A 25,933-nucleotide genomic window follows, 5' to 3' on the forward strand; every position below is an offset into this window, starting at 1 on the left:
AGCCATGGTGATTTAATGTCACATTAAGGAACAGTCATATAAACAAAGCTACCGCTGGACCCCGGCTAGCGTTTATGCTAACATCTTTAAGCACAGCTTTAATACGTCTTTTTTTAGTGTTTTTTATATACACCCACAATCTGCTTTGAGGTGGCGCCATGAGAACTGGACCCGACAATGATTCTTCTGTAAGGAATTCTAAAGTCTGACACTTCAGTGAAGCATAATCATGATATAATCACACAGTATGTCAGCATGTAATCATACGTATTACAAAGCATTATCATATAATCAGTCTGACAGGTCTTCAAATTATGATTGCTGGTTTAAATCCGATCTTACCATTTCACCATTGATTCCCCTTGGACCCCTTGGCCCCTGTGGAAAAACAAAGGGAAGAAAATGAAAACACACTGTATATAGCTTTGGATCCCACTCTGAATTATCAGCATAATGTGGCCAGTTAATAGACTGGATTTATTTAAAATTATTTAAAAAAAAACTCTCATCATTTCCATTGTCTTGTGATAGTGAAACTTATTATATTATTCTTGTGACCCACACAAACACACACACAGACGCAAACAGAAACTTACAGGTTTTCCCATTGGGCCGATCATTCCTTCAGGGCCTACAGGTCCGGTGAATCCCTGTAACAAACACAGTGGGGTTGAGGATGAGTTAACCAGTCTGAATTTATACATGAAACTCTAACGTTATGTTACAATGTAACTGTTCAAGGTATCGTACGTAATTGTACAAAAGGTTTGCGTCCATATGTTTTTGGTTACAGAGCTGGGTAGAAGACAATTGTAAGTGTTTTTCTGAACCTGGCATTCCTTTTCATATTACTCCTCTACTGGGGGGTTCATCTCCCAGCAGCACATTCGAGGAAAGCCTTCAGTTTCTATTTGTATTAAACTTACCGAGGTCCCCATTGGGCCTTTGGGGCCAGGGAAGCCTTTCCATCCTAAGTCACCGTGTGGCCCCTTGTTTGAAGGAGAAAGAGGTCTCGTCATCAAATGTGGACAATAAGCTGTAGGACTTTTCAAAAAATATATTCATCTGTTGTTTAGCTGCTCAGTCTCTTACCTGTGGCCCTGGAAAGCCCTGCAAACCAACCATTCCCAGATCTCCAGATTCCCCCTACAAGCAAAAAAAAAGACAATGAAATCATAGCAACACAGTAGATTTGCCTTTTACACAGTCATTTTGACATTTAGTATGCATTGACATACAGAATATTCAATAAATAAGGGCATTAAGTATGTGATTGTTTATTCCTTTGTGATGTGATATCCCATTTTATACAGAGAAAAAAATACTGCACACTCTTTGATGCTCCATTTTATATTAATCGCCAACGTTTCACTGAGTGTGCAGTACTTTTTCTCTATGTTTGGATCTTGCTGCCAGTACCGTCACCTCACAAAGGACTGGTGTGCGTTTTCCCCACTCTATTTTTGGAGTAACTTATCCCATGTTATACCCTCAGCTCCAGACACAGTAGAACTTAGTAAGTTGGCCTTTTAAAATTGTCCTTGTCCATTTAAACAGAACAAGGGGCTCACACAAGGGCTTTATGTCTGGATCTACAGTAGCCCCAGCACACGCACGCACACACACACACACACACACACACACACACACACACACACACACACACACACACACACACACACACACACACACACACACACACACACACAGTACAGGGTTAGGTGTCTGTTCCCTATTTTTGTGTCTGAGCACTGTCTGTCGTGCGGGGTGGCAGACACTGTGTTTGTACAGCCAGTCATCCACATCCTCTAGACAGCTCTGCTTACAGGCCAACAACTTTGACCAAAGAAACTCTATTCACCAAAAAATGTAAAAGGATCTGACCCAAGGGCCTGAGTCTGCTCTCTCTTTCACGAGCATCAATGGAGAGAACTAGACGACGGAGGGGAGAGCGAGGGATTGAATGTTCTTTCTTTTTTTTTTCTTCTTCTTCTCTGAGATGTTACATAAGTTAAGTGGTGCACCTCTTTTCTGCAGGTCTCAGGAGTGTTAGGAACTTACATAACTTGGCCTCATCAAGCGGAATGTTTCCATTCCTGCTCTCGCCCAGATCATTTGTTACTCAGCTCAGGGTGGAAAAGTGTCAGACACACATTTAAAAAAAAAACACCACAGATTGGCTAGCTAAACCCCTAAAGCTATATTTAGAAAGGCATTCGATAATGTATATCCGCTTATAAAACACTCGTTTAAGAGCATTCCCAGGGGTGGTATCAATGTAAAAAGAACAATACACTGACCTACACTGTTATGAGTTCGACAATTGAAAAAGATAATCTATGTGTCAACGATACAATGTTTGAATGACCATTAAAGAAAAGGTATGAACCTGACTTTAACCCCGAACATTTGCCAAAATCCATATAGGCGATGACAGACTTTTGTTTTAAATCACATACTCCTGTTTATACTCACTGGTTGTCCTTTGAATCCCAGGTCACCCGTCCTGCCCTGGTCACCTGAAGTCCCCTCCATTCCTTTGATTCCCAAGCGTCCCCTGTCCCCTGGAAGTCCTGGCTCTCCCTGAACCAACAAAGGTCAATCATTAAAAATGGCGGCACAACTTAGGAAAGTGACACCAGATGCATTGTATTACTGTAAAGACACACTGCAGCAATTTGGAATACTTAAGGTCATTGTGTATTGCCATTATCCTTTTTCACCTTCTGGCCTGGAGGTCCGATTTCTCCAATCTGTCCAGGAAGACCACCCTCTCCCCGGAGGCCCGACCGTCCTACAGGTCCCTCTGGTCCCACCAAGCCTCTCTGACCCTGAATGCAAACCATAGGCAATGTCAATGACATGTTGTCAATGTCAAATAAAGAGTATGGTTGTGTTAAAATATAGTATTATTTACAATGAAAATGTCAATCCACAGTGTGTGTGGGCTTTTTTTTTACAACAAGATACAAAGAACACAGCACCCCATGCATCATAACATTGCTCCATATACCATTGGTATACTTTAAAAAAAAAGGTTAACCAGGCTTAACCTGCCCTTCCTTTAAATAAGGAAAACAAAATCAATCTTAATGCCTTTTGAAAAGGGAAATTTTAATGTTAATAAAGATGGTTATTTCATAATGTTGAATACCTGGTCATAATAATTAAAGCGATTAACACTTAAGGGAATAACACTAGATACAAATGTTCCAATGTATATTAATCAATTAATTAATTAAATGCTTTAATTTCAATGTCTATTGCACTTCAAATACATTTTTCCTTAAGTGGCATAGTCACAGCTGTAAACCGCAGTGCTGAAGTCTGCTGGCCTCTCCTGGACATAATGTTCCTTGACAGTGTGTTCCCTGAATGCACCCTCATAACGCACTGTCTGTCACTGAGTAGCCGTCTCGCGCCGCAGACCGCAGCGGTTTCCTGCTCCATCAGCAGTGTGGCGAGGCAGAAGCGAGCCAGTGATATTAGAATAACACATTGAGTGGGTCGTCGCCTCACACACGGCTTTACTGTTCCTCCATCAACGTGAGGGCAGCAGATAAATCAAGAAGCAGGTTGGAATCACACCATTGTAGGCTCACTAGGGCCAACCACCAACCTACAGGTGTTTGGTTAGCTTTTGCATAAGAATAAAGCCACAGTTTCTGACTTTTAAAATGTCCCTCAGAGGTTTAATAAGGTCTTATCCATCCAACCCTCACACAAACGGCAAGCTTTTCATAGGATTCCCAACTTTTTGCAGTGCCCCTGAATGCAGGCAAGTCCAAACGCAACACTGCAGACGTTCAGTGTGATAGATGCTCCCATTTAGCCACTGTAAGCAAATGGATTGAGAGATATGAGATATTATATAATATTTGTATTTGTCTTGCATATCACACAAATCAAGTTCACAACACAATATACACATAAGAAGGAACTATTCAAAGCACATTCTATCTTCTGGCTTTTCCAGGTTTCCCAGGTGAATGGCTGTGTTCTATGTTACTATTCCTACCTCATTGGGTAATGGACTGGATAGTATAACTTATGTTTGACATCATGTCGATTATAATAGTCCTATTGATCTTCATGTATTTAATTGTTCACCTCTGCAATACACAGGAATCCAAGCAACAACACAAATGCGCTTCTGTTCCTTTTCCTGTTCCTTAGTTAAGTAATGCTTAGCTAAGCATGAACTACGCATAACAGCCTAGTTAATGCTTATTAAGTAATCTGATTTACTAAATCCTTATTAATTCTTAATCCTCCATGTATATATATATATATATATATATATATATATATAAGAAAACCTCAGATTTCATGTCACGGCCAGTTTTTTAGTGGATGGTTAATACAGATGAGTCAGCAGCAGCAGGGTTTCCTATTGTTATCAGATGTACATACTTTCTCTATTAAACGGCTGTTCCAAAAGCAGGAGCGTCCAGCAAAAACACCTGTCTGGCGTTTCAACTTTAAACAAGTCTGGCTCCTGAGATGTTGGTGGCATTTTGTCAGTTTAATTACAGGAGGAAAGACCTCTCTGCTGCATTTCTTCCTTGGCGCTCTCTAGTACCAAAAGACTGATAAAGCAGAAATGTTCCAAATCGAATTCAAAAAAGTATTTCCCTTTTACCGTGCAATTGCATCCAACTGGCAATGTGAATAGAAATAAATAGGCAGCAGATAAATAGGAAAAACAACCAATGAGAAGATAATTGAGAATAATTATGGAAAAATGACTAACAAGAACAATGCGGATAGGGGACTATTGCCAGCACAGGCAGAATGAAGCAATAGCACAGTGTCCTTCCCACCATGGAAGCATGGCGTGTGAAATTGAAAATGGGGTTTTCCTGCAGACTTCTCCTGCTAAGAAAGTCCAGAGTGTTGTATAGTTAAAAAGCATCCTAAGAACTCTAGAAATCTGAAGCAGACCGTTCAAAAGCAGCTCACATACAAGAAAATTCCGAAGTAAATTAAGCATATTTCTAAATTTATAGCTACTATTTTGGATAGTATAGGAACCAAAGTAAATATTGGGATTCAGTCTGCAGTCAGTAAGAAACCCTATCATTTCAATCAAAGTAAAAACAATTCCAGTGGCTAAATTATACTTAATTCAACTCAATTAAATTAAATTAAAAAACATTTTTTTCTATCGCATAGTGAAAGAAAATTGCTTTCAGTTTGTGGAACACAAACAACATAAGACTCACATAAAATCACACAAACAGTTCAATAAAACAGTAAAAGCATGTGTGTCAAGCAAAGCTGCATTAAAAAGTAGGGTCTATTTGGCTTTGTTTAAGATTCATATTGCAGTGGGGTGGAAAGAGTTCTTGTAAGTTCCTTTTTGAAGCCAGAGGGACTCCTTTTACACAACGACATTATGTAAATGAAAGGACTTGGCTTTCCCACTCTTGGCTTTAAAGGACAAAGACACTCAGGCATGAAATCCCAATCCACTGTGGCTGGCCACATGTTTGGATAAACCCACTGTGTCGCGACCAAAACCACGCCAATCAAATCAAACGGCGCATTTAGTGATTATTCAATCTCAGCCGTATGTCTCGGTCTGAAAACTGCAGACGATTACAGTTAAAGGAAAGCTTTTGAATGGGAACTTTTTGAATAAAGTCCCTGTTCTATGGGGACAATGTGGCACCAATTAGCATGATGGCTGAATAGGTGGTGTGGTCTATCTGGTGTCTCCTGAGGCAGTTTGTGGTAAGATTACAAGAATGCAATCAATGCAAGATCAAAAAAACAATCTTGGTGATTAGGCTGCCTACAGCATCATTCCACCTCTGATAGTTTTCAGCTGAAATGACTAAACTTATTCCACCAGTTCACTTTCTGTGGTGAGCATTCACACAGTCACTCAACCAGAGCATTACAGGATTTGAACTTTCTGCATGCTTGTTGAGTGAATGGGGCAAAATACAAGCAAAAGCTGTGAAGGAAAGGTCCTTAAATGGTAAAGGTGAGGAGGGTGAATCATTGGCTTCCTATTAAACCCTTCTTATTCAGCCAAAGTCTGCGATAGAGATTTAGCATTAAGTAGATGAAAGGACACGTCCTCTTGAAAAGTTCAGTTATGCAAGTAAATCTTCTGACTCCTCCTGTGGTGCTGATCAAGAATGTTTTGAGACGTTGCCTCTCTGTGTGTGTGTGTGTGTGTGTGTGACTGTGTGTGTGTGTGTGTGTGCGCGTGTGTGCGTGTGTGTGTGTGTGTGTGTATGAGTGTGTGTGTGTCAGCCACAAAATCCCACTCAATCACTGATCATTGATGTATCTAGTGTCTATGCTCAGTCACCTATGTCCTCCTGACTGACCTTAGTAAAACGTATCAGTGAACTTTGCCTTGTATATTTTTTTTAGCAAATGTATCATTGGCGAGCAAGAAAAAGGAACGTGTTAGTTAGCATTTGCCCTTTAGCGTAGCGTGCAAAAGATCCAACAACAACGTGAGATGTGGGGAACTCCAGAAAACTTTTTGCTTATATTCTGCCAAAAATACAAGATGAAAAGACCTTGTTGTAAAGTAAGATCCAATTTCATTCAATTACTTCTGTTGTGCCTTTAAGTTATCAAGCATGGGCATGATTTTTTGGGGGGGGAAATCGAGAAGAAAGAATAGAGGTTGCAGCTTTGAAGCATAATTCCTTTATTTTGTGTGTGTGAGCATGTGTGCGTGCATGTGTGCAGGGAGGTGGTGGGTTTAGATGGAGATGAAAACAACATGTGATACACAACATTAAAACTAAATACAATTCTAATCAGATAGCTATATTGTTGTTTGTATGATGCTGTCGTTGATTACCTGTCGTCCTTGTTTGCCTGGATATCCCTGCAAGCCAGTCAGTCCTGGGGGACCGTCTAGCCCGGGGAAACCCTCCATTCCAGGGAGTCCAATTAAACCGGTCCGCCCCTGGAAAATTTCCACCACAGCAAAAAAATGTCACTCGATCTTAATCTAGGCCTGAGGGGCATTTCACAGACGTACCATTAAGTGCCATGGAATTCTGAGAAGGTTCAAATAAAACATCTGCTATTTAACCGTCCTGTTTTCTGACCTAAACCAACAGATGTTCCTGTAGACACAGAGCTGTTTTTAACACTTAAAGCAAGTGTCATCGTCAAACCACTTCTAATACAGCTGTGGAAAAAATGAAGAGACCACTCCAAATGTTCAGTGTCTCTCATTTTACTATGTACATATAGGCATATGTTTGAGTAGAATGAACATTTTGGTTTTATAATATAAACTACTGATAACATTTCTACCAATTTACAATACATTTTTTCATTTAGAGCATTTTCAATAAGTTATGTAGAAATGAAAATTTGAGAAAAATCCAGACTGGTCTCTTCATTTTTTCCGGAGCTGTATTATTCAAACTCTGTGCAAATCTATGTATGTGTGCCATTGTAACTGTGATCTAAAAATGTCCATTCTTTGGAGTTTGGTACATTTCTGGTGGCTGTGGTGTTTTTATTTAATGTGCACAGTGTGATTTGTGATGTCTTTTTTTGCTGACTTTGTCTATTCCAAGATGCAGTCACTCGAAGTTTTATTTTCTTGAGGTGGCGCTTCACAATACAACACTGTTGCCGCTGCCAGAAATGCATCAGGATATTTTCTTGGGAACAGCCATGCATTACATCAGCTGTGATGTGGAGAAGTTTTAAGTTTCATGATCCTTTTTTTGTATTCAGTAGTGGTACACCACACAAATCAAACATGCAATACTTTTGGTGATGCTAGAAGGGATTTCGCAGTATTTTCTTCCCCATGCCACACTGCATCATCATCATCATCACACAGTTACTCACAATGAAAAGTGCCCTTGATTCTACTGTTTCCATGCATTTGCTTAGAGGTGGTGTGATACTCACTTCAATGCCAGTAGTTCCAGTCAGCCCCCTTGCTCCCTTCTTCCCTGCTGAGCCCTAGATAAACACACACACGGAGAATAAAACACTTTATACATATATCACTCACTCGCCTCTTATTAATGAGCGGAAAATCTCACTTAAGAAAAAGACCATGTTTAGTGTGAGTCTTACGGAGAAACCAATATCAGGACTGTTTCTATAGTCAGTCCGGACTGTCGAAGAAATATACACAACTGTGCGCTGTATATTTAACACCGCACATGGCATTGCATGAAATTACAATGAGTTATTTGAGTAAAATATATTGCATAACGCTAACACATGGAACCTCCAGTGCATTGTGTTATATTAACAATAACACGCGCTAGAGTATATTATCTTCCTTAATAACATAAACCCCATAGGATTTCTTCCATCAAAAATTATTATATACATTATGCAATACATAGAAAAATGGAAACACATTGAAAATACATAGAAAACTGTAATTGAAACCATACTTTGCTTTAAAAAAAAATCCCCCCTTTTGGCCTTGAGTGTAGTTATGTTTACAGCGCTTACGAGATATCCCTCAAGGAATTCTTTACTGAAGCTGTTCATTTTCAAACAGAAATACAACAGATCCTAAACGTTTCCAGTCTCACCATGGAGAATGTGAAGTAATAAATGGCTCCTAAATGTATATGGGTCTATATGGTGCACAGCAGTAGCTCTGTCTTACAGTACTTGAGTTGAAAGGTTAGCGGTTCATGTCCGGCCAACAAGTAGTTCACCTACTGGGCAATGCTGGGTTGCCCTTAAGCATGGCACCAACCCTATAACTCTCGACTATCCTCTGTATAGTAATGTATGTGTATAGGTCCTGGTTGTGCGTGCGACTTTTTCAGGCCTGTGTGTCATATTACAAAAGAGTGAAATAATTTGATTTCCTATAGGGGATAAATAAAGTAAATAAGTACATTTATTGTTTTTAAGTAAATAAAGTAAATCTTCTTGTTCTTCTATGTTACATGTGTGTTGAAATGGTTAAAAAGTCAATTTCAGTTCAAGCCAAACTGATCAAATTAAAATAAATAATCCCATACTATTTGAACTGCTTACAAAATCATTCTTACATAAAAGCTGTTTCACATGTGGTATCTGCAAAAATATTTTCTATTACACTTACTAGGGGCTTTGTGAAATTTGATCAAGGACCGTTAACAATAACCATATTATACTGTATAAGAAATAAGAAAATGAAGTTATTTCATCAGAAGGCCTGTGACAAGGTTAAGGGGTCTCCTCTTCACCCGATAGTCCAAACCTCCTGGTTTTCCATACAAGGAGATAAGCTGAATTTCTCTCCTTAACTAAAATTCCAACATATCTGATAGGAAATGATTTACCCCAAAAACACAAACAGCTCAACATATTTGTGCTAGCATGCTCATCTGGTAACAGGTGAATAATCAAAATATGTTTTTGGGCCAAATATGTGCTGTGGCTCTTTCATTCTGGCAGCAAACCCGAAGGATTTCTACATTTATTGTTTTTCTAAGAGTGAAAACCCCATTTTGAATAGAAAAACAACCTGATAGATAGTAGTGAGACACATTCCGAAAGAGGCCATTCCATATTTCAAAGATGGAGACCAAGTTTCATTACCTATTCAACGTTTTTTGCTTTATACATGAGTTAAACAATGTACATAGATGTACAGTAAGTTTGATTGACATGGACTCACCAGAGCTCCTGTTTCTCCCATTGGGCCTATTTCGCCAGGGAGGCCTGGTGTTCCCTGAACAAAGCAAGAAAATAGACAAAAACACATTCAAATAATAATACTAAGATGCTGAATCCAAACTCTGCTTACATGATAAACTTAATTAATACAGCATAACGGAGGGATAACAAACTTGTCAAATTAAATAATGAAATAAATGGAATCAAATCTTATCAACACTGCTTCGTAATCTGAGTCTGTTCATTTTGGACACTCCGTACAGAACACATAATAGGTGAGCTCATAATCTAATAGGCAGGATAGCACTCCAAGCACATTCACTCTTAAAGGGACAGAACCTTCTAACTCTAGGCCCTACTCTTGTGTGGCCCCTAGACACAAAAAGATGTCAAAGCTGATATATATAGTACTATTATTATATACTATGAATGTACTAAAGACATATAGTGACTTACCGGTGGGCCTTGTGGTCCAACAGCTCCACGAGATCCAGTAGGACCAATATGACCCTGAAACACAATTTGAATATACAGTATAATTATATTTTCCTCAATGATTCCCATTTGTTAGATATCTACAAGAGCTAACACATCCATGTCTAATCCCATTCTGTAGGAACGTCATCAGACCCAAAGCTAAATTGTTGCTCTTTCTTTTTGATGTCTAATCTTGATGGTGTATTGTATGCCCTTGTAAGGCCCTTTGGATGGCCTTGTGTATGAATTGTGCTATATAAATAAACTTGCCATCGCCTTGCCTATTCATCAATGTATGAATTGTAGGTGCTGCATTAATCAAGACAGGTAAATAGGATCTATAAAGTCTGCCCCTGCACAAATAAAATGCAACAAAAGCCGAGAATGACCTTTTAGGGTACTTAACGGAAGACAGGGGAATGATGACAACATTGTCAAACTAAATGTGAACCAAGGCTGGAGCTGAAAATGGAGGTCAAGGATTATATAGTGATTGTTTTGCAGGACTGCAATTGAAACAGTTACACACAACACGTTTGTTACCCAATGGTTTCCATAGTTTTACTGATCAAAACAGTATATTTTTATGATTAGCTAAATCAAGTGTGTTTGCCTGTTACGAATTTTGAAGCTACAGGACCCATTTGTAAATCCATTCACAGTCTCACAATAAACACCATCTGTTCGCATTAAAGTAACTCATATATCAACTTGCGTGCACGGCGAATGCGTGCATGCGTGTAAACTTTTTGAGAGCAAGGAATCCTGGGTTTGCGAGGCATGAAGTGGCAAAAACAACAGATATTGCTGGGAAATTGGTAATCCTCTCCAACATGTGTGGTCCAGAGCGGAGCAGTGTTAAATGGAGCTCGAAAAAGACCATGAACAACAACCGAAGTAGACAAGCACACAGAGGTGACTGTGTGATATGGGCCTGACGTTGATTTAGTGGTCTTGTCTACCTGATATCCTTCATCCCCTGGCTCGCCACGCTCTCCTCGCTCTCCACCGGGCCCCTGTAGTAAAAACAAATGCACACACATGAACACACACATACTGTATATAATATGCATGCCTTCATGTATAGCCACACAGCTTAAATTGAGCTGGGGCAGCTACTTTAAGACAGTGGGCACTTCTCAGGCTAACGCACAAGCAACATTATTCTTAAATTGTGACCTATGAGTCTGGATCTTAACTGGAATCAAATGAAAAGGCGTAATTCCACCGTGAACTTTACTTTAGGTAAAGGCTGCAGCAAGACACAGGCTACCATTGTGTATTTCTCATGCTATGTTCTCCAATCCTGTGCCAACTTAATCTAGTGCTACTCATATTGTACAATAGGTCGCTATCTATACCTGTTGCTATGTAGCTCAATGTCAGTGGTCATGTCAAGTTCCCGGAAATGTGTTTGGAAATGTACGTAAGTCATGGTGATGTATAACTTTGAACTTTTCAAAGCTCTTAAGACTAGTTAATACTTCCTAATCCTCTTTTGATATTAGTCTGAGAATGACTTTGGTCTTTTTGGGTGTGCTTTCTAACAAGCTGAATCCTTGAAGTAATTTAGGATTTAAAACTGTTTAAACTTTTTTTCTATCCATGCTCAGCCTGCAATGAACACAAGCCGTCCGACCCACACAGTCAGTATGTGTGCAAGGTTTAAGAATAGAAACACATTGTTGTAGTATTATTAATCTGGTGGGACAAAAAAAATTACTCAACGTGCTGAAATCAGTTAATCGGGATTAACGTTTACTTCCGATGTCAATCTGGTGTTGTTTCTGTGCATACATGTAGGCCTATGTATGCAGATATGCATGTATGTATGTATGTGTTTACGTGTTTTTTACGGGAGGGTGGGGGTGGAGGAAAAGGATGGGGGAGATATTGACATGTTGTGCACAGTTTGCCAACCCATCCAAAATAATAAAATTATGAAAAAAAAGAAAGAAAAAAATGAAAGGAGAGTTTAAAGGAAAGCAAGACCTACTGGTTCACCTAAGGGCCCTGGCGGTCCTGGCGTCTTATTGTCCTCTCCTGGATAACCCTAGAACGGAGCAATAACACAAACAATGACAAACTTACCTGAGCATTACCTTGAAGAAAAGTAGGCCTCAAACACAAATAATTTATATAATTCGATTTCAAACACTAGTGTAGGTATCATATTACCTTTTCACCTTTAGGCCCGGGTGGTCCTATGGGCCCAGTCTTACCAGGGTGACCCTAAGAAAAAAAATTATCTGATTATTGCACTTAACAAAGCAACAGTACCATACCAATACTGGCTACAGCTTGTTTCTTGGAGAAACATGAGTGTCCCTGGCAGCATATGAATCAGAAGTGTTTTATATAAACACAATTCCTGGTAGAGAGGCTCTTCCATTCTGTCACTTAACAATTCAGATAACTGCGTCAAGTGTGAACGAGTCTGAGAGCGTCACTACACAACACGCACACACACGCACTCTGACACAGGCACAAGCACGCACACACACGCAGGCACACACATACACACACACACACACACACACACAAACACAATTTATAAAATGCGTCAACATGAACTTAAGGTGCCCTGTTAAAGTTTATGCAACCTAAACCAACTGATGCTGGTACTGACACAGCTGTGGAGTTGCCTGATAAAAATGGCTTGTTGACTTAACCATGTTTGATTCCACCTCTTCTTTTCACTCTGTTTATTATTTGTGTATTTTTTATTAAATATTAATTTGAATCAAAGGGATAATTAGCAGTAATGAGAGTGATGGGACATATAAGAATGGCAGGGATGATGTGCAATGTCTTCTACCTGAACTCAGCATGTTTCAAGCACATGCCAGGCTTATGGCACATGGCTAACTCAGGGGGGGTGAGTTGGTTAGAAGGAAAATAAATTCAGCAGCTAAGTCGAGTTGAGATCTGCATCTGAAGTTTGTACAAAGTTCTTTGATGCAGGATTACGTTTGATGGATAAACATGGAAAAGCTTTTACTTATAGGGATCTAAGGGAAATCCAGGGTTTAAAAGTTAGTAATCCTACTTTTGGAAAACAGACCAATAAATGTTTAAGCATAATGGAATGTGCTGAGCCCAAACTGTCAGGGTTAACTCCACATATATTCAGTAAGAAGATACTATCTTATCAGAAACATCTGCAATCGTTGTGTGGGTAAATTAATGATTGTGTACGATATTTATGTATTTTGCACAATACAGTATGTACAGTACAGTATGTGTCAATGTAGCTGTAGCTCAGTGGGTATGGTGGTCAACTTGCAACTGCAGGGTTGGTGGTTCGATCTCCTGTCTCCCCGTCTCCCTCTTTCTGATAGAAACACATATGGGTGAAACTTACTGCGTATCCTGCCAGTCCTGGTTGCCCTTCTATCCCCATGACTCCAAGTCGACCCTGGAAGCAACACACAAAAGGAACACCAAATAAGAGTGAATCCGTCCTCGTGTTGTTTGTTTTGCTTTCAGCTAAATATAACATTGGCCTCAAACAGACGCTCTTGCATGCTGAAATGTGTGAGCATGAGTTGTTTTATGGCGGGGATATAAATCTTAACCCCACAGCTATTTCAACATGGTTTTTTAGTGGTTCAGATGGGAAGGGAGCTGCCTTTCTCTGTAAAGAAAATTGAATGGATGCTATCCTCTTTTATTTGCTCTCACTCAAACCTGGCAAAAATAAAGGCCTTTTATGCTTTGTTTTTTAAAGGGTTGGCTATAGCTTTTTACCTTAGTATACGGTAAGAAACCTCCTAACTGGAATATATAAAAAGAGAGATGTGTTAATATGCCTTTGGATTATATTTAGTGCGGTACTATAATTTAAAAAAAGTATATATATTATTGCCTGGAACATTAGGTTGTTGAACGAGCCAACAAACAAACTTTCACCCGGGGAAAGTGCACTGCTAACTTCTACAGGCTACATAGCTAACTGGCAGCACAGTTGCAGCACATTATCAGGTATGTAAAGTACCTGTAAATGGTCACTTAGTTCCATGCAGTATATTGCTTTTACATTTTAACATTGGTCCTCTGGCAAGCTATCAATCAAACAATGACATGTCACTCTAACCAGACTTTAATTTCCTTTTAGTAATAAAAAACTATACACAACACGTTTAACAGAAACACGTTGACATTATTGTTGCCTATTTTCAATGGACTTAAATACAACCACCCATCGCTTCACAGCCCTGGTTCTGACATATAGCTCGGTCAGAGTGAAGACAGCTAGAATGGGAACTTACTGGTGTGCCTCGAGTTCCCCTGGCGCCTTTAAGCCCCGGCTCGCCCGGCTGGCCGATCTCTCCTCGACCGCCGATCTCACCAGCGGCACCGTTAAGACCTCTCTCTCCCTGGGAAGAGACACAGCACGGCAGTGGTGGATGAGAAACACTGACAATACTGACAACAATCCAATATGGAGACTATCTTTTTAAGGTGGAGTCAGCGATTCTGGAGAATACTTGTTGTCAAAATCGCTTTTTGCCAAAGTCATATGAATATCTCTGCACGATACCTGTACGTACTGTGTGTGCACTGAAAAAAAAAGATGGTGTTAATACACAGCCTTGGCTCTCTTATACAGGTATCTACTGTAAACTAAAGGGTATGTAGACAAAAAGGGCCGACCATAGCAAGCAACATGCCTGTTTACAGAGCCTAGGCTGTGTACTAACACTGGATTTTTGTCAGTGCACAGTGCACACGTAGTACGAACACGTAGCAGATCGGGGGGAGATATTCACAGATTTTTGACAAAAAGCAATTTTGACAAGAAGCGTTCTTCAGAATCGCTGACTCCATTTTTTTAACTTGAAAGTCAGCAATGAAAGCACGTTGACAGCAGGAAACATCCACTCTCACTAAGTATCCTTCAGTGTCTCAGTGTTTTCCTCTTCAGCACTTGAGTCAGTCACTTTACAGATGACTCAGTTGTTCTCTGGAAACACTTGAACGCCAAAGAGCCTTGGACTGTGTGCTCTCTGGCTTCCTTTGTTTCACTGCTGGGGAAACGACTGTACAGGAGGAGTGGTGATGGAAGAGGTTCTTACCTTCTTGCCGTGTCGTCCTCTGTTCCCTGGGTTCCCTAGTTTTCCTTCTGGCCCCTGTAACAGGAGATCATTAAATAAATACCACACACGCACGCACGCACGCACGCACGCACGCACGCACGCACACACACACACACACACACACACACACACACACACACACACACACACACACACACACGGAAAATCTGTTTCATAATCAAAGGGAATTAAGAACTTCTGGAGCTGAAACATCAACATCACTTTTATTGACATGATGTATCGTATCCTGATACTGTCATATTTTGGTGCCTGTTCAGAACCCAAGAATCCTGACACTGCAGCGTTTTTATTTAAAACATTGTTAGCGATGTCTATGCATATGTTAAAATAGCGTGTATGTTGTAGTGTACAATGTTGTTCCAAGTGTTCACCAGATTTTTTTTACACATTTTTAAACTACGCAATACTGCTTTCCAAGCTATAACTTTGTGTGCCTTGAAAAGTCCCTGCCTCTCATAGCACATAGCTATATCTGGACCTGGATCTCAAAAGAAACAAGCACTTCGGCTTTGATTTATCATACAGTACTCAACATCCACAATATATGACCTTTAACTGCCCCAGTAGCAAAACATAGACTATAAAGTCTTTGTTGAAGTGAAGGCTGACCCCTACTGGGATACCGGGGCATTATTAGCTTAAGAACACTTATGTAACCTGCTCTGACAGTTGCATGTAAAAATCTATAGATGTGATTTATTTTTGCTATACATCTGAGGAAAGTATGTTCATGATCCATCAATCTCTTAGCAGCATGATATAACATGAATAACCACAGTGAAAAAACAAGAGCAGCAAGTTCTGCAACAACCTCAATGCACCTGACCTTTTATTCACATCTTATTTTTACTCAAATTATGTACAAGAGTGTATTTTCTGAATCAATTATGGTGCCAATATAGGCAACACTTTCTAATTGCCTCTCATTTAAATTAAAGGTGGAGTCAGCTGTGTATGCAATGCTAAAAAATCTGGTGTCAATACACAGCCTAGGCTCTGTAAACTGGTATGTAAACACAGAGGTCCTTAGCTTGCAACATGCCCATTTACAGAGCCAAGACTGTGTATTAACACTGGTGCTCACACAGTATGTACCGGTAGCGTGTTTGGAGACACTCACTGATTTTTAAAAAGTTATTTTGACAACACACCTTGCTGACTCCACCTTTAAAGTTGTTCAATAAAAAAGGTTTTATCTGACAGTTTGGAAATATAAAATCCACTCACTCGAAAGCCTTGTTTCCCGGGTCCTCCCAGTGTTCCCGGGGGCCCCGCGTCCCCTTCTGTTCCTTTGTCCCCGTGCTCTCCGATTGGCCCACGCTCACCAGGATCACCCTGACAGTGGGAGAGAAACAGTGGAAAAGAGTTAAAAACAGTTCAGTTGTATACTGTATAGTAAGTTTCATATAACCAACAGATAGATGTCAAGAGGTCAGACAGCCTGAGTTATTCAAAAGCTGACAAAAATGCTTTAGTGTAATGGCCTTATTTGAATGTCCAACTGAATACATTCTATTCACATTTAGTGTGGCATTGTAGGGTTGTAGGATAAGTAGTCTATTGTGGTAATGTTCAGTAAAATCTAAACATTTTTCAGCCCTGAACTTTTGACTTTGAGGAGCTTAAGCAAGTAGAGTCCACGGACAGCTATATAAATATTTCCCCGCTCAAAACAAATTCATAGTTCATTTTGGCTTCAGACTTGGTTTTGTTAGAAAGGAGTGAAGTGAAGTTAACGTCTTCGCTGCATTTTACCTTGGGTCCATCTTTTCCTTGAGGGCCGTCTTCACCATGGGGACCAGGGGGGCCCTACAAACACAACAACATTTACAAAAACAGAAACGTCATGGTTTTGAAATGTGACGAATCAGCACGATTACATAATTATCCCTCCTCCTCGGCTTCATGAGAACTGTGAAATCCTTAATTGTTCAGAGATGACTGATAGTTCAAAGTAGGCCAATTAAGGTCACACTATCTGCACAGCTAGATATCACTACAGGTAACTCTTTGGCCCTTTCCCAAATGACTCCCTATGCACTCCCACTCCGTGAGCGAGTGTGACTCGCTGTGGAGTCACCCTCGCGGCTGTGGAGTGCCACTCGATCATTAAGGGGAGGGTATAACAACGGCGCGGCTTTGGCAAGCCCTCGCCTCTGTCAGACGGAAACAGGAAGAAACCTGGAGACACTAGTTAACTGTTAAGTCTTTATTTCTCACCCTAAAATAAAATTCCACCACTTTTATATTTGACCTGAACCGATCTTTACATTCATAAGCTACGCATATGAGAGTAAATGTAGTATTGAATAAAAACAAACTCACTCCCATGATTTTTTGGCTGCATAATTTATTTTTTGTTAAACATTTTGTAACTGCATATTCTTAATTTTACCAGCTCAGTCTGTAGTGGAGAAAACGGGTGGGTGATCCGCTGTTTAATTATCCTTTTAGTTTACATGCACAGCAGCATACAAAACCAGGGAAAAGAACAATAATCTGATAAAGCATGTATTCCACTTGTCATGATACGTTAATCTGCCATTTCGACCCGCAAATCGCGGCAGTTAATTAGCGTGCATAAATTATAATGCACTGCAAGGGTGGTCATAAATAAGAAAAGTCATGCGCTCCAGCTGACTGACGTCACCGCCGCTATTACTACCCCTCATTGGCTTTAACAGTAACACAAATCTTACTAACAATTTAAGGAAATAATAATCACTGTCACTTAAATCAAATCAACAAGTGTAAAACAACATGTTAGTTCTAAAATTGTAGGCTACCCTCTGGTTCCGTCATTTAGGGCTATGCATAAAAATAAACAATCAAATGTCTGTTTGAGGTAAGAGAACGTTTCATTTATAATTCGGGAAACAAACTCCATGGAACTCTCATTTGTAAGTTGGCTCCTCCATTCCGGACTTAATTGATTGGCGGACACCTGTGTCAAACGTAGGGCTAAGCCACTATCGATGCAGACTCGGTGATCGAGGGCTTTATAACCCACTCACACTCGAGGCTCTGTGGTTTGGGACGACACTCAATATGGCGGGCCCTCCTCGCGAACGCGCAAACGGAGGGATAGTGGATAGGGATAGGGTGTAGGGGGTGGATCTAGATTGGGCCTTTATAGTGTGTAATTGCTGTCGCCCCCATGAGGAATTCTGATGCATTACAACAACACTGTCAGCACGTCTACATGAGGTGAGCCTTTGGAGATCAAGTGTGGATTTTCTACTGTACATCCAGGTTTTTTTCTTTAAAAAAAAATGCACCATAGTCCTGATGTTTGAAAAACCTTGTTGAAGAATGTTGAATCTAATTATGTGGGCAGGGTTAGAAAGAAGAGACTCGAGAGGTCTCTAAGTGCTATTTATATGGTCAATCAGACAAAAATAAACCTGTATCTGCTTTCTTCGGGGCCGGAAAGATTAGACATGCCCGTCCCAATGAGGGGGAGTAAATAAATGAGTGGGGTTAGATTTACCCAAACACAAGGCAGGAGGGGGGGGGGGGATTAGTGGCTCGTCTGCAGTCACTTACTCTGATTCCTTCCTGTCCCTGCTCCCCTTCGGCTCCCGGAGGACCAACATCACCCTGCAGGGACACACAACAACACACAGGGCTGTCTGAATGTCAAACACACACTTATATCTGCATGCACACCTATCGTTTAACTCAGTGCCACAGTTCTGTCAAATACAAAGTCTTGTGAGAGCTGAAAGGAGGTAGGGTCTGGAACTCTGCATAAAAAAAAACGTTTTCTAAGGCTGGATTCACACTATATAAGCATTACTTCTGTTTTATTTATTTACGAATTTATCACTGAAATGTAATTTTTTTTTGTTTGGGGGCTGGGGGGCTGAATTGAACTGATCCAAAGCATTGGTTTACTGCTACTTCTGTAAGGAGGCATGGCTGGATGAGAAGTGGTGGCATTGTGATGTGAACGGCTTCACACAAAATGATTTCATCCAACATTTCAGGATGTCAAGGGGTGACTTTGAACAACATCTGTCGAACAAGGGTGACAAAATGTTGATCTAGAGTTATGTCAAAGTAGATTGAAGTCCAATATGACCGTTCAGACTGTGGTCGCACTGGAAAAATCAGACCTGCATTGGATTTAGTACGAGTTCCCAAAGTGGCATAAACAGAATGGAAAAGATTTGAATTAAAGTATCTATGAAGATCATTCAGTTTCTGCTCAAGGGGCATCTTCAGACAAAAGCTGTAGTGTTTTTACGACAACAGATGTTACTCGTCATAAATGATCATCAGATGGAAATATTTGACTGTTTCATAAACATTTAATGGTTCCTCGTAGGAGGTTTAATGTGAATGATCATCAAAACAATTTTGGCCACTTTTTCCTGCAGTTTAAAGGTGACGTAACGGATGCAAAAAAGGCAAACTTGAACTGACCATTAATCCCGGCTCTCCGATGGCACCCATTTCCCCCTCTGCTCCAGGCCCACCCTACAGAGATGGGACAGACAAACAAAGAGCATCAGTCATGTTCCATTTGGTCTGTAAACATAGCACACTATACAAAAAATGTTTTTATGATAAATTGATAAATCGTTACGAATATTGAATGAAAAGTACTTCAGATCCTTGTTCTCCATCAGGTCCAGCCTCCCCAACAGGTCCTTTGGGTCCCTGCAAGAATAATAACCATCAAGAAATGCTCTAAAGACACAAGTTGAATGGTACACTCATCTCATTGTTGCACTAACTAATCACAGTAAATCGGGGGAATTGAACACCAAAACAACATAATACACAATTCCAGCATACTGTATAATGCCAAAATAAACAAAAAATTCATAAGCCTGCAGGATAGGGAAAGCTCGGAGCTGAGAATGCCTGGAGTGAAACTGAAGACAGGCCAAGGGCAAGATGAGACCCATAACCTAAACAGCGTCACCGAATCCTCCCAACCCAAATAAATGTTTGTATTATGATTGTTTGACATTCTTCATGTCACTGAGGGGTCGGCAGATTTCCAGAAAATCTGCCAAGAGCTTGACGACTAATCCAAGAAGGTACGAAGGTGTGAGGAACGCTGATAGATAAAGCAATATACAAAGACAAATACAAATACATTTTCCTTTTTGTTTAATTTCCTGTAGCGAAACATAATATTCATTGACCAATTCCGACCCTGACGGCTTCCTTTCTGGCAAATTTTTGTTAGCAACAATGATTCAAGAGGATGTTATCTTCCACACATACTGTAGATTTCACAATTGTTGGTGTATTTTTTTCAGTTTCCTCAAACAGCAGCGTCAATGCAACAGTAAGAAGACAGCTACTTACTGGCTCACCGTGGGGTCCCCTCTCCCCGCCGCTTCCTGGAATTCCTGCTTTGCCCTGGAAACACACACAACTTTAATCATTAATTTGTATTATTACACAAAACAAGCATGGGGAAAAACCTGGTTCTGGCCACAGTCATATTATCATCATTAACGTCATCATTAGCAACATACCTACACACCATTATGAGTGTAATATTTCAGTGTTGTGTATTGCCTAGAGAGGCATGATGCTGAAAACCCTTCGATGCAATATAAAATCCACTGGCTTCCCTGCTTTTTTTAGATCTCTTTGTTGTAGTTCAAACATTTTGTTGCCAAGTTTAGACAAGGCATCCTAATTTGAAACAGGGTTCACTTCCAACATTACACAGAAGATGCTAGTTCATTGTGTAAGAAAAGAGATAGCGGCTTCTTCCAAGCATTGAAATGAATGTGAAGTTTGATGAGGCAACAATAGATTCAGTAGCATCAACCACTAGGAATAGATTGTTCCACATACATATTTGTCTAACACAACAACATAACTCATCATAATTAAGACTCAAATACCTTTTAAGTCTATTCATTGAGTAGATATGACTCGGAAAAGAAAATACAAAAATTGCAAAATGAAATATTCAAATAAATCAGGTATTCAAAGAGTGAAGTTGAATCAATTGAACTAAAGGGAAATTAAATGAGAAAAAATGCCTTGAAATGTTTTTACAGCCCCACATACTATGTTGTGAAAATTGCCGGTGAGAGTTAATTTGAAAAGTGAAAGGGATGGAAGCTATGTTTATAATATTTTAGAGATACAGGAAGATTTATGGAAAACTAAAGTATAATACAGTGCCTTTTTGAAAACACCCACAATCCTTGACAAATGCATAAACTTCACAATGGCATTGAGTACTGAGCAAAATGGGACAGGAATCGCAGAGTGTAGAAATGTTCATGATAGAATTTGAAGGAAATCCTATCAGACACAAGATGGCGCTATCAGTCCAGAGGTGGACAATGCAAATGCTGCCCTGATACAGAAGATACCCAAAGCAGTGCCATTGATAACAATCAATTACTGCATATTTCAAAGCTAAAGTCAGCGTTAGAAGTAACTGTTCACTCTGAAGTGGAGGTCAAAACACACAGTGACCTGTGTTTGAAAGCTGCCAATGTAACAAAAAAAAAAGGTTTCAGTGTGTGCATAGGAAAACAGGTTGCAACTAGTCCCAAGTATGTGTGTGTGTTGCTATGTCCATAGTGTGTGCATGAATCCATGTGTGTGGATGTCCACATGGCTTTATCTGAGAGTAACAGGCATGCAAATGTCTACGTGTGTGTTGGTTTAAAGTAATTATGAAAAAAAGACTCAAGTTTTCAATGTTAAGCCGATACATGATTAGAGAAATTACAGAACTCGCAATTTGTGAGTTTCAAATATGGGAAAGCAACACTGCTTAAGCATGCAGATGTAAGAGCTTTTCTCTGACTGAGGATTGTCTTAAGTAAGTCGTGGCTTTTCTGCTCTGTAAGAAACATACAGTGTACATAATGATCATCGCTTGACTACAAGACATGGATCTGCACTGGAATCTGCTTTTGATCAGTTTTTGTTTGCATGCCTCCACCATCTGTGAAGCATCAGTTATTTTATCCTTTCACAGTTCAAACGCATTGAAGGCACCATCTTTAATTTTTCTGATGGTAAAAACAACATTAAAAAAACCCAAGGCTTTGCAGGCAAAATGATCCCTGGAAGCTGCCGAAAAATGTGTTTTGTGTTGCACTCAAACAAGACACTGTAGTCAATGAAAGTAGTTTTGTATGCGTGTCTTACATAAAATTATTAATGCTAAAATGACTAACTTCTTCCTCTGGGGTTGTTAAAATGCCATCCATGCAGCTTGCTGATTTCATCCACCATTTTTATTAGTACGGGCACGCATGTCAGCATTGTAATAACTAACAAGAAATTGATGTAGAGAAATTATAAATATATGTTTGTGGTAAACCGCTTTGCCATTACATAAATTGCCCACCAGAGAGCACTGAAAAGTTTATTGTTCAACTGTACATTGTGCTTCTCCATACTTCTCCATACATATCTGTACATACTGGATATGTCATAATAATTATTGAATATGACCATTTTCTAAAGGTTTGGGTCAAAAATGTATTGAGAGATTAAGAGACTCAAAAATCCAGTATCAATGAAAATAAAATCTAAATGGCTAGTAAAAAGCGCAATACCCTAACACAGACTCTTGACAACTAGACATAAAAATACAAAGACAGTTTGAATAAAAACAATTGTTCCGGTTTAATGGCTGAACACACAAATAATCAAAAGATTCAGTCGTTACAAATTGATTTCAGCACTCTCTATGCTGAACGAAAACCACCAACAAACACCAGATGAGCGAGGGGAAATCCATTCACGATTTGATTATGAGCCTGCAAACAGTGTCCTCTTGTAACTCTGACAACTTCCTCTGGGGTGACTTTATTGGTGCACACTCCCTAAGTAATAATTATACATATTAAAGGTGAGAGGAGGATGTGGAGATGTTTGACAAGTCTGTGTGGTCTGCTGGCTTCGTGCTTAGGTGATGAAGATAATTAAACCTTTTGAAAAACAACTTTAAAAAAGGTAAACATTGCTTACGTGCTTCCCATGGGGGCCTCTCTCTCCTGGACTGCCAGCCTTGCCCTGAAAGAACAGAAAGCAGTATTTGCATGATTAACATGAAGTTTCAATCAACCCAACTGCTTTGAATATATTTGGGGAAACACATTCATCTTCAGCGTCTTATGATTGGTCGGTTTTGCACTGATAGGATGATATGCCTCGTGACAAAATTTGCAGCAACATCAATATCTTGATTAATTTTTTTGGCTCCCTTGGGTCTTGATTAGACTATTTAAAATGTCAAATGTCTTACAATTTCTCTCAGGGGAATACAATATCTTACTGGTGCAACTAGAATCAGAAATGACTATGTTGTTAATCTGGTCAGAGGCATTTGATTTAGTTTGCCCCCCCAAAATGTGTCAAACACTACATTTTCTACACATTTATTATTATTATTTTTTTTAACCTTTATTTATACAGGTTAATCCCATTGAGACCGGAGACTCTTTTTCAAGGGAGACCTGTTCCCATTCCCACGTTACCATTCACACACATTCATACACCGATAGCAGGCTTACTATCAACATTCACACATTCTTGCTTTATGGTTTACCTTTCAAGCACCAATGTAAGGTGGAAATTTCTTTATTCAATCCGAGTTCAAGAAAGTCAGCGCAATCGTGAGGTCTGCAAGGTTGAGATTATATGGTCCATTTTAGGGGGGTCGAAAATCGTTGTGAAATACAAAGTTACAGGTAAGAAGGGTATATACATTTTTCGACCCCCTGAACTATCATGTTTTACCTCTTTTGCGAAGGCGGATGTCTTCCATATTTTTTTTGATTGGGCAATATGTACCTCTTCTTAATATTGAGGGGAGACATATCCCCTGCATCCCCCCATCCTGAAATATATCCCTATGCGCATGCACATTACATGCAAACGCCTAGGATGGCTGTAATGAGATGCCTCTACACTTCTGGAAAATGGGAGATTTCACTTTAAATCCCTTTAATAAAACGAGGCATGACAGCCAAATCTGTAGCCGGATTGTGTTTCACTCAGCTAGATTAGCTAAAATACAAAATTTAGGTTTATCCTGCTACTCCACGGAAGATTTAGCTCAGCTTTCCGTTTCGGTAGAACCTGATACAAAGACGAAGACACAAAGTCCCACCCAATAAAAACGGATTTAACTTGTTTACAGAGGCCCGAGGGTGATACTAGACGCCGGTGTAATGTTTGTAATTACATGTGGCAATGTATTTCACATGAGGTGAATCAGTGCATCTTTAAAAGGGATGCGTGTATGTAAACGTGGATGTTTCAGGAAGAGTTCGTTTTATTACAATAATTATTCTTGGCTTCGGATGAATGAGGAATCAAATAAATGTGCCTGTTCATTTCATCATTGTGCCAAAACATTTACAGCATCATAAACTTTCAGCAGGCACCTTACAAGGGATTTCAGTGCTTTGAGTATTACATTTATAATAGTCTTCTATAGACATTCGCTCTTTTCCAAATAAGCTGAAAAGCGATGTTATTGTTGAGACAACTTACTATGAATCCTGGCTCGCCTTTTATTCCATTTTCACCCCTTTCCCCCTGTAGGGAAAAACACATGACACGTTTCGGAAAGTTAAGTTACAAAGAAGAAAAATATAGAGGGACTAATGAAATTAACCATTCATATGCTGTGACAAATCATTTCCGAAAAAGTGGCATTCCGTAGTCAAACAGATAATGCCACCTCTACTAACATTACAAACGTACTTTATTGATGCACATGGATATGTTTTTTTAACAGGGTGGTGTGCATTGTTTACCTTGGTTCCCTCGGGGCCTGGTTCTCCCAGAGGGCCGTCTGGACCCCGCGGACCCTATGCGATGGAAACATGAAACACACCTTTGAACATCACTCAACAAAGAATGAGCAGTACAATACATTTAGCATCAAAGCAGCATCATGCAAAAGTTGACATATGTACAGTCACCTCTGAATTAGCACCAGAGACAAAGTAATTAAGGAGGTATTCTTGGTTGTCTACTTGGGGGGTTTTCCGCCCTGATGCTGCAGCCTGTACCACTGCCATTAACATTCCAGGGGTTTCCAAGCACCACACAGGTAGAGGTAGGGTGACTGATAACGATCTCTAAATAGAACAATGCAATACAAAGACCCTCCCCTTTCTAGCCCTGTCCACTTTAAGCCAATCTGTTATTTGCATCTTGTCTGTTATATCTCTTGCTCTGATGTCTCTATACTTTGCCTAACGCGCAACTATTTAAGGTCACTCAGCTTCCTTTAAGCTTCAAGGCAGACCAGCTAGGATGTATGTTTTTTAGATGACCAATGCTCCAGTAATGCATGTTTAATGTTCAGTGAACATCTCCTCACGATCCGCTACCTGTCCGTTTTTTTTTTCCAGCACACATTACGTACAGGTGATCATGAGGAAATATTCACTAACTTTGACAAAAAGTGATTTTGACAACAAGCGTTCTCCAGAATCGCTGACTCCACCTTTAATTACCACTATTAACATGTATGGCCATGTTAGTCTGATAAGTAGTCAGACAACTTTTTAATAATAAACAATGTGGACAGTCAGAACAACTACAGTACTTTGAAAGTTTTTAAATATCTGTTTTCCTCTGAGGACAATTTAATTCAAAACCAGTGCAGGTGTGTGCAAACTAAAGCAAGTGCACTTCCCGAAAATGTTGTATAGCTCAGAGGGTAAACAATGAGCGATACG

At 39.8% G+C, this 25,933-nt stretch overlaps 1 protein-coding gene across 1 annotated transcript in view; it reads right to left on the reverse strand.

The window, feature by feature from the left end:
- Positions 1–25,933, reverse strand: part of col24a1 (collagen type XXIV alpha 1 chain) — an 87,263-nt gene that overhangs the window by 4,398 nt on the left and 56,932 nt on the right. The window contains exons 29-53 of the mRNA XM_080032791.1: positions 25,001–25,054; positions 24,735–24,779; positions 23,205–23,249; positions 20,556–20,609; positions 19,842–19,895; positions 19,659–19,712; positions 18,777–18,830; positions 16,986–17,039; positions 16,458–16,565; positions 15,189–15,242; positions 14,382–14,489; positions 13,475–13,528; positions 12,289–12,342; positions 12,107–12,163; positions 11,073–11,126; positions 10,090–10,143; positions 9,635–9,688; positions 7,909–7,962; positions 6,833–6,940; positions 2,724–2,831; positions 2,476–2,583; positions 1,093–1,146; positions 927–989; positions 597–650; positions 343–378 (exon numbers count right to left, since the gene is read on the reverse strand). Of these exons, the coding sequence (XP_079888917.1) occupies positions 343–378; positions 597–650; positions 927–989; positions 1,093–1,146; positions 2,476–2,583; positions 2,724–2,831; positions 6,833–6,940; positions 7,909–7,962; positions 9,635–9,688; positions 10,090–10,143; positions 11,073–11,126; positions 12,107–12,163; positions 12,289–12,342; positions 13,475–13,528; positions 14,382–14,489; positions 15,189–15,242; positions 16,458–16,565; positions 16,986–17,039; positions 18,777–18,830; positions 19,659–19,712; positions 19,842–19,895; positions 20,556–20,609; positions 23,205–23,249; positions 24,735–24,779; positions 25,001–25,054 (1,596 nt within the window). The remainder of the gene's footprint in view (positions 1–342; positions 379–596; positions 651–926; positions 990–1,092; positions 1,147–2,475; positions 2,584–2,723; positions 2,832–6,832; positions 6,941–7,908; positions 7,963–9,634; positions 9,689–10,089; positions 10,144–11,072; positions 11,127–12,106; positions 12,164–12,288; positions 12,343–13,474; positions 13,529–14,381; positions 14,490–15,188; positions 15,243–16,457; positions 16,566–16,985; positions 17,040–18,776; positions 18,831–19,658; positions 19,713–19,841; positions 19,896–20,555; positions 20,610–23,204; positions 23,250–24,734; positions 24,780–25,000; positions 25,055–25,933) is intronic.

The sequence above is a fragment of the Ammodytes marinus genome (assembly GCF_949987685.1).
Source record: "Ammodytes marinus genome assembly, chromosome: 8".
In the NCBI taxonomy this organism is placed as follows: domain Eukaryota; kingdom Metazoa; phylum Chordata; class Actinopteri; order Uranoscopiformes; family Ammodytidae; genus Ammodytes; species Ammodytes marinus.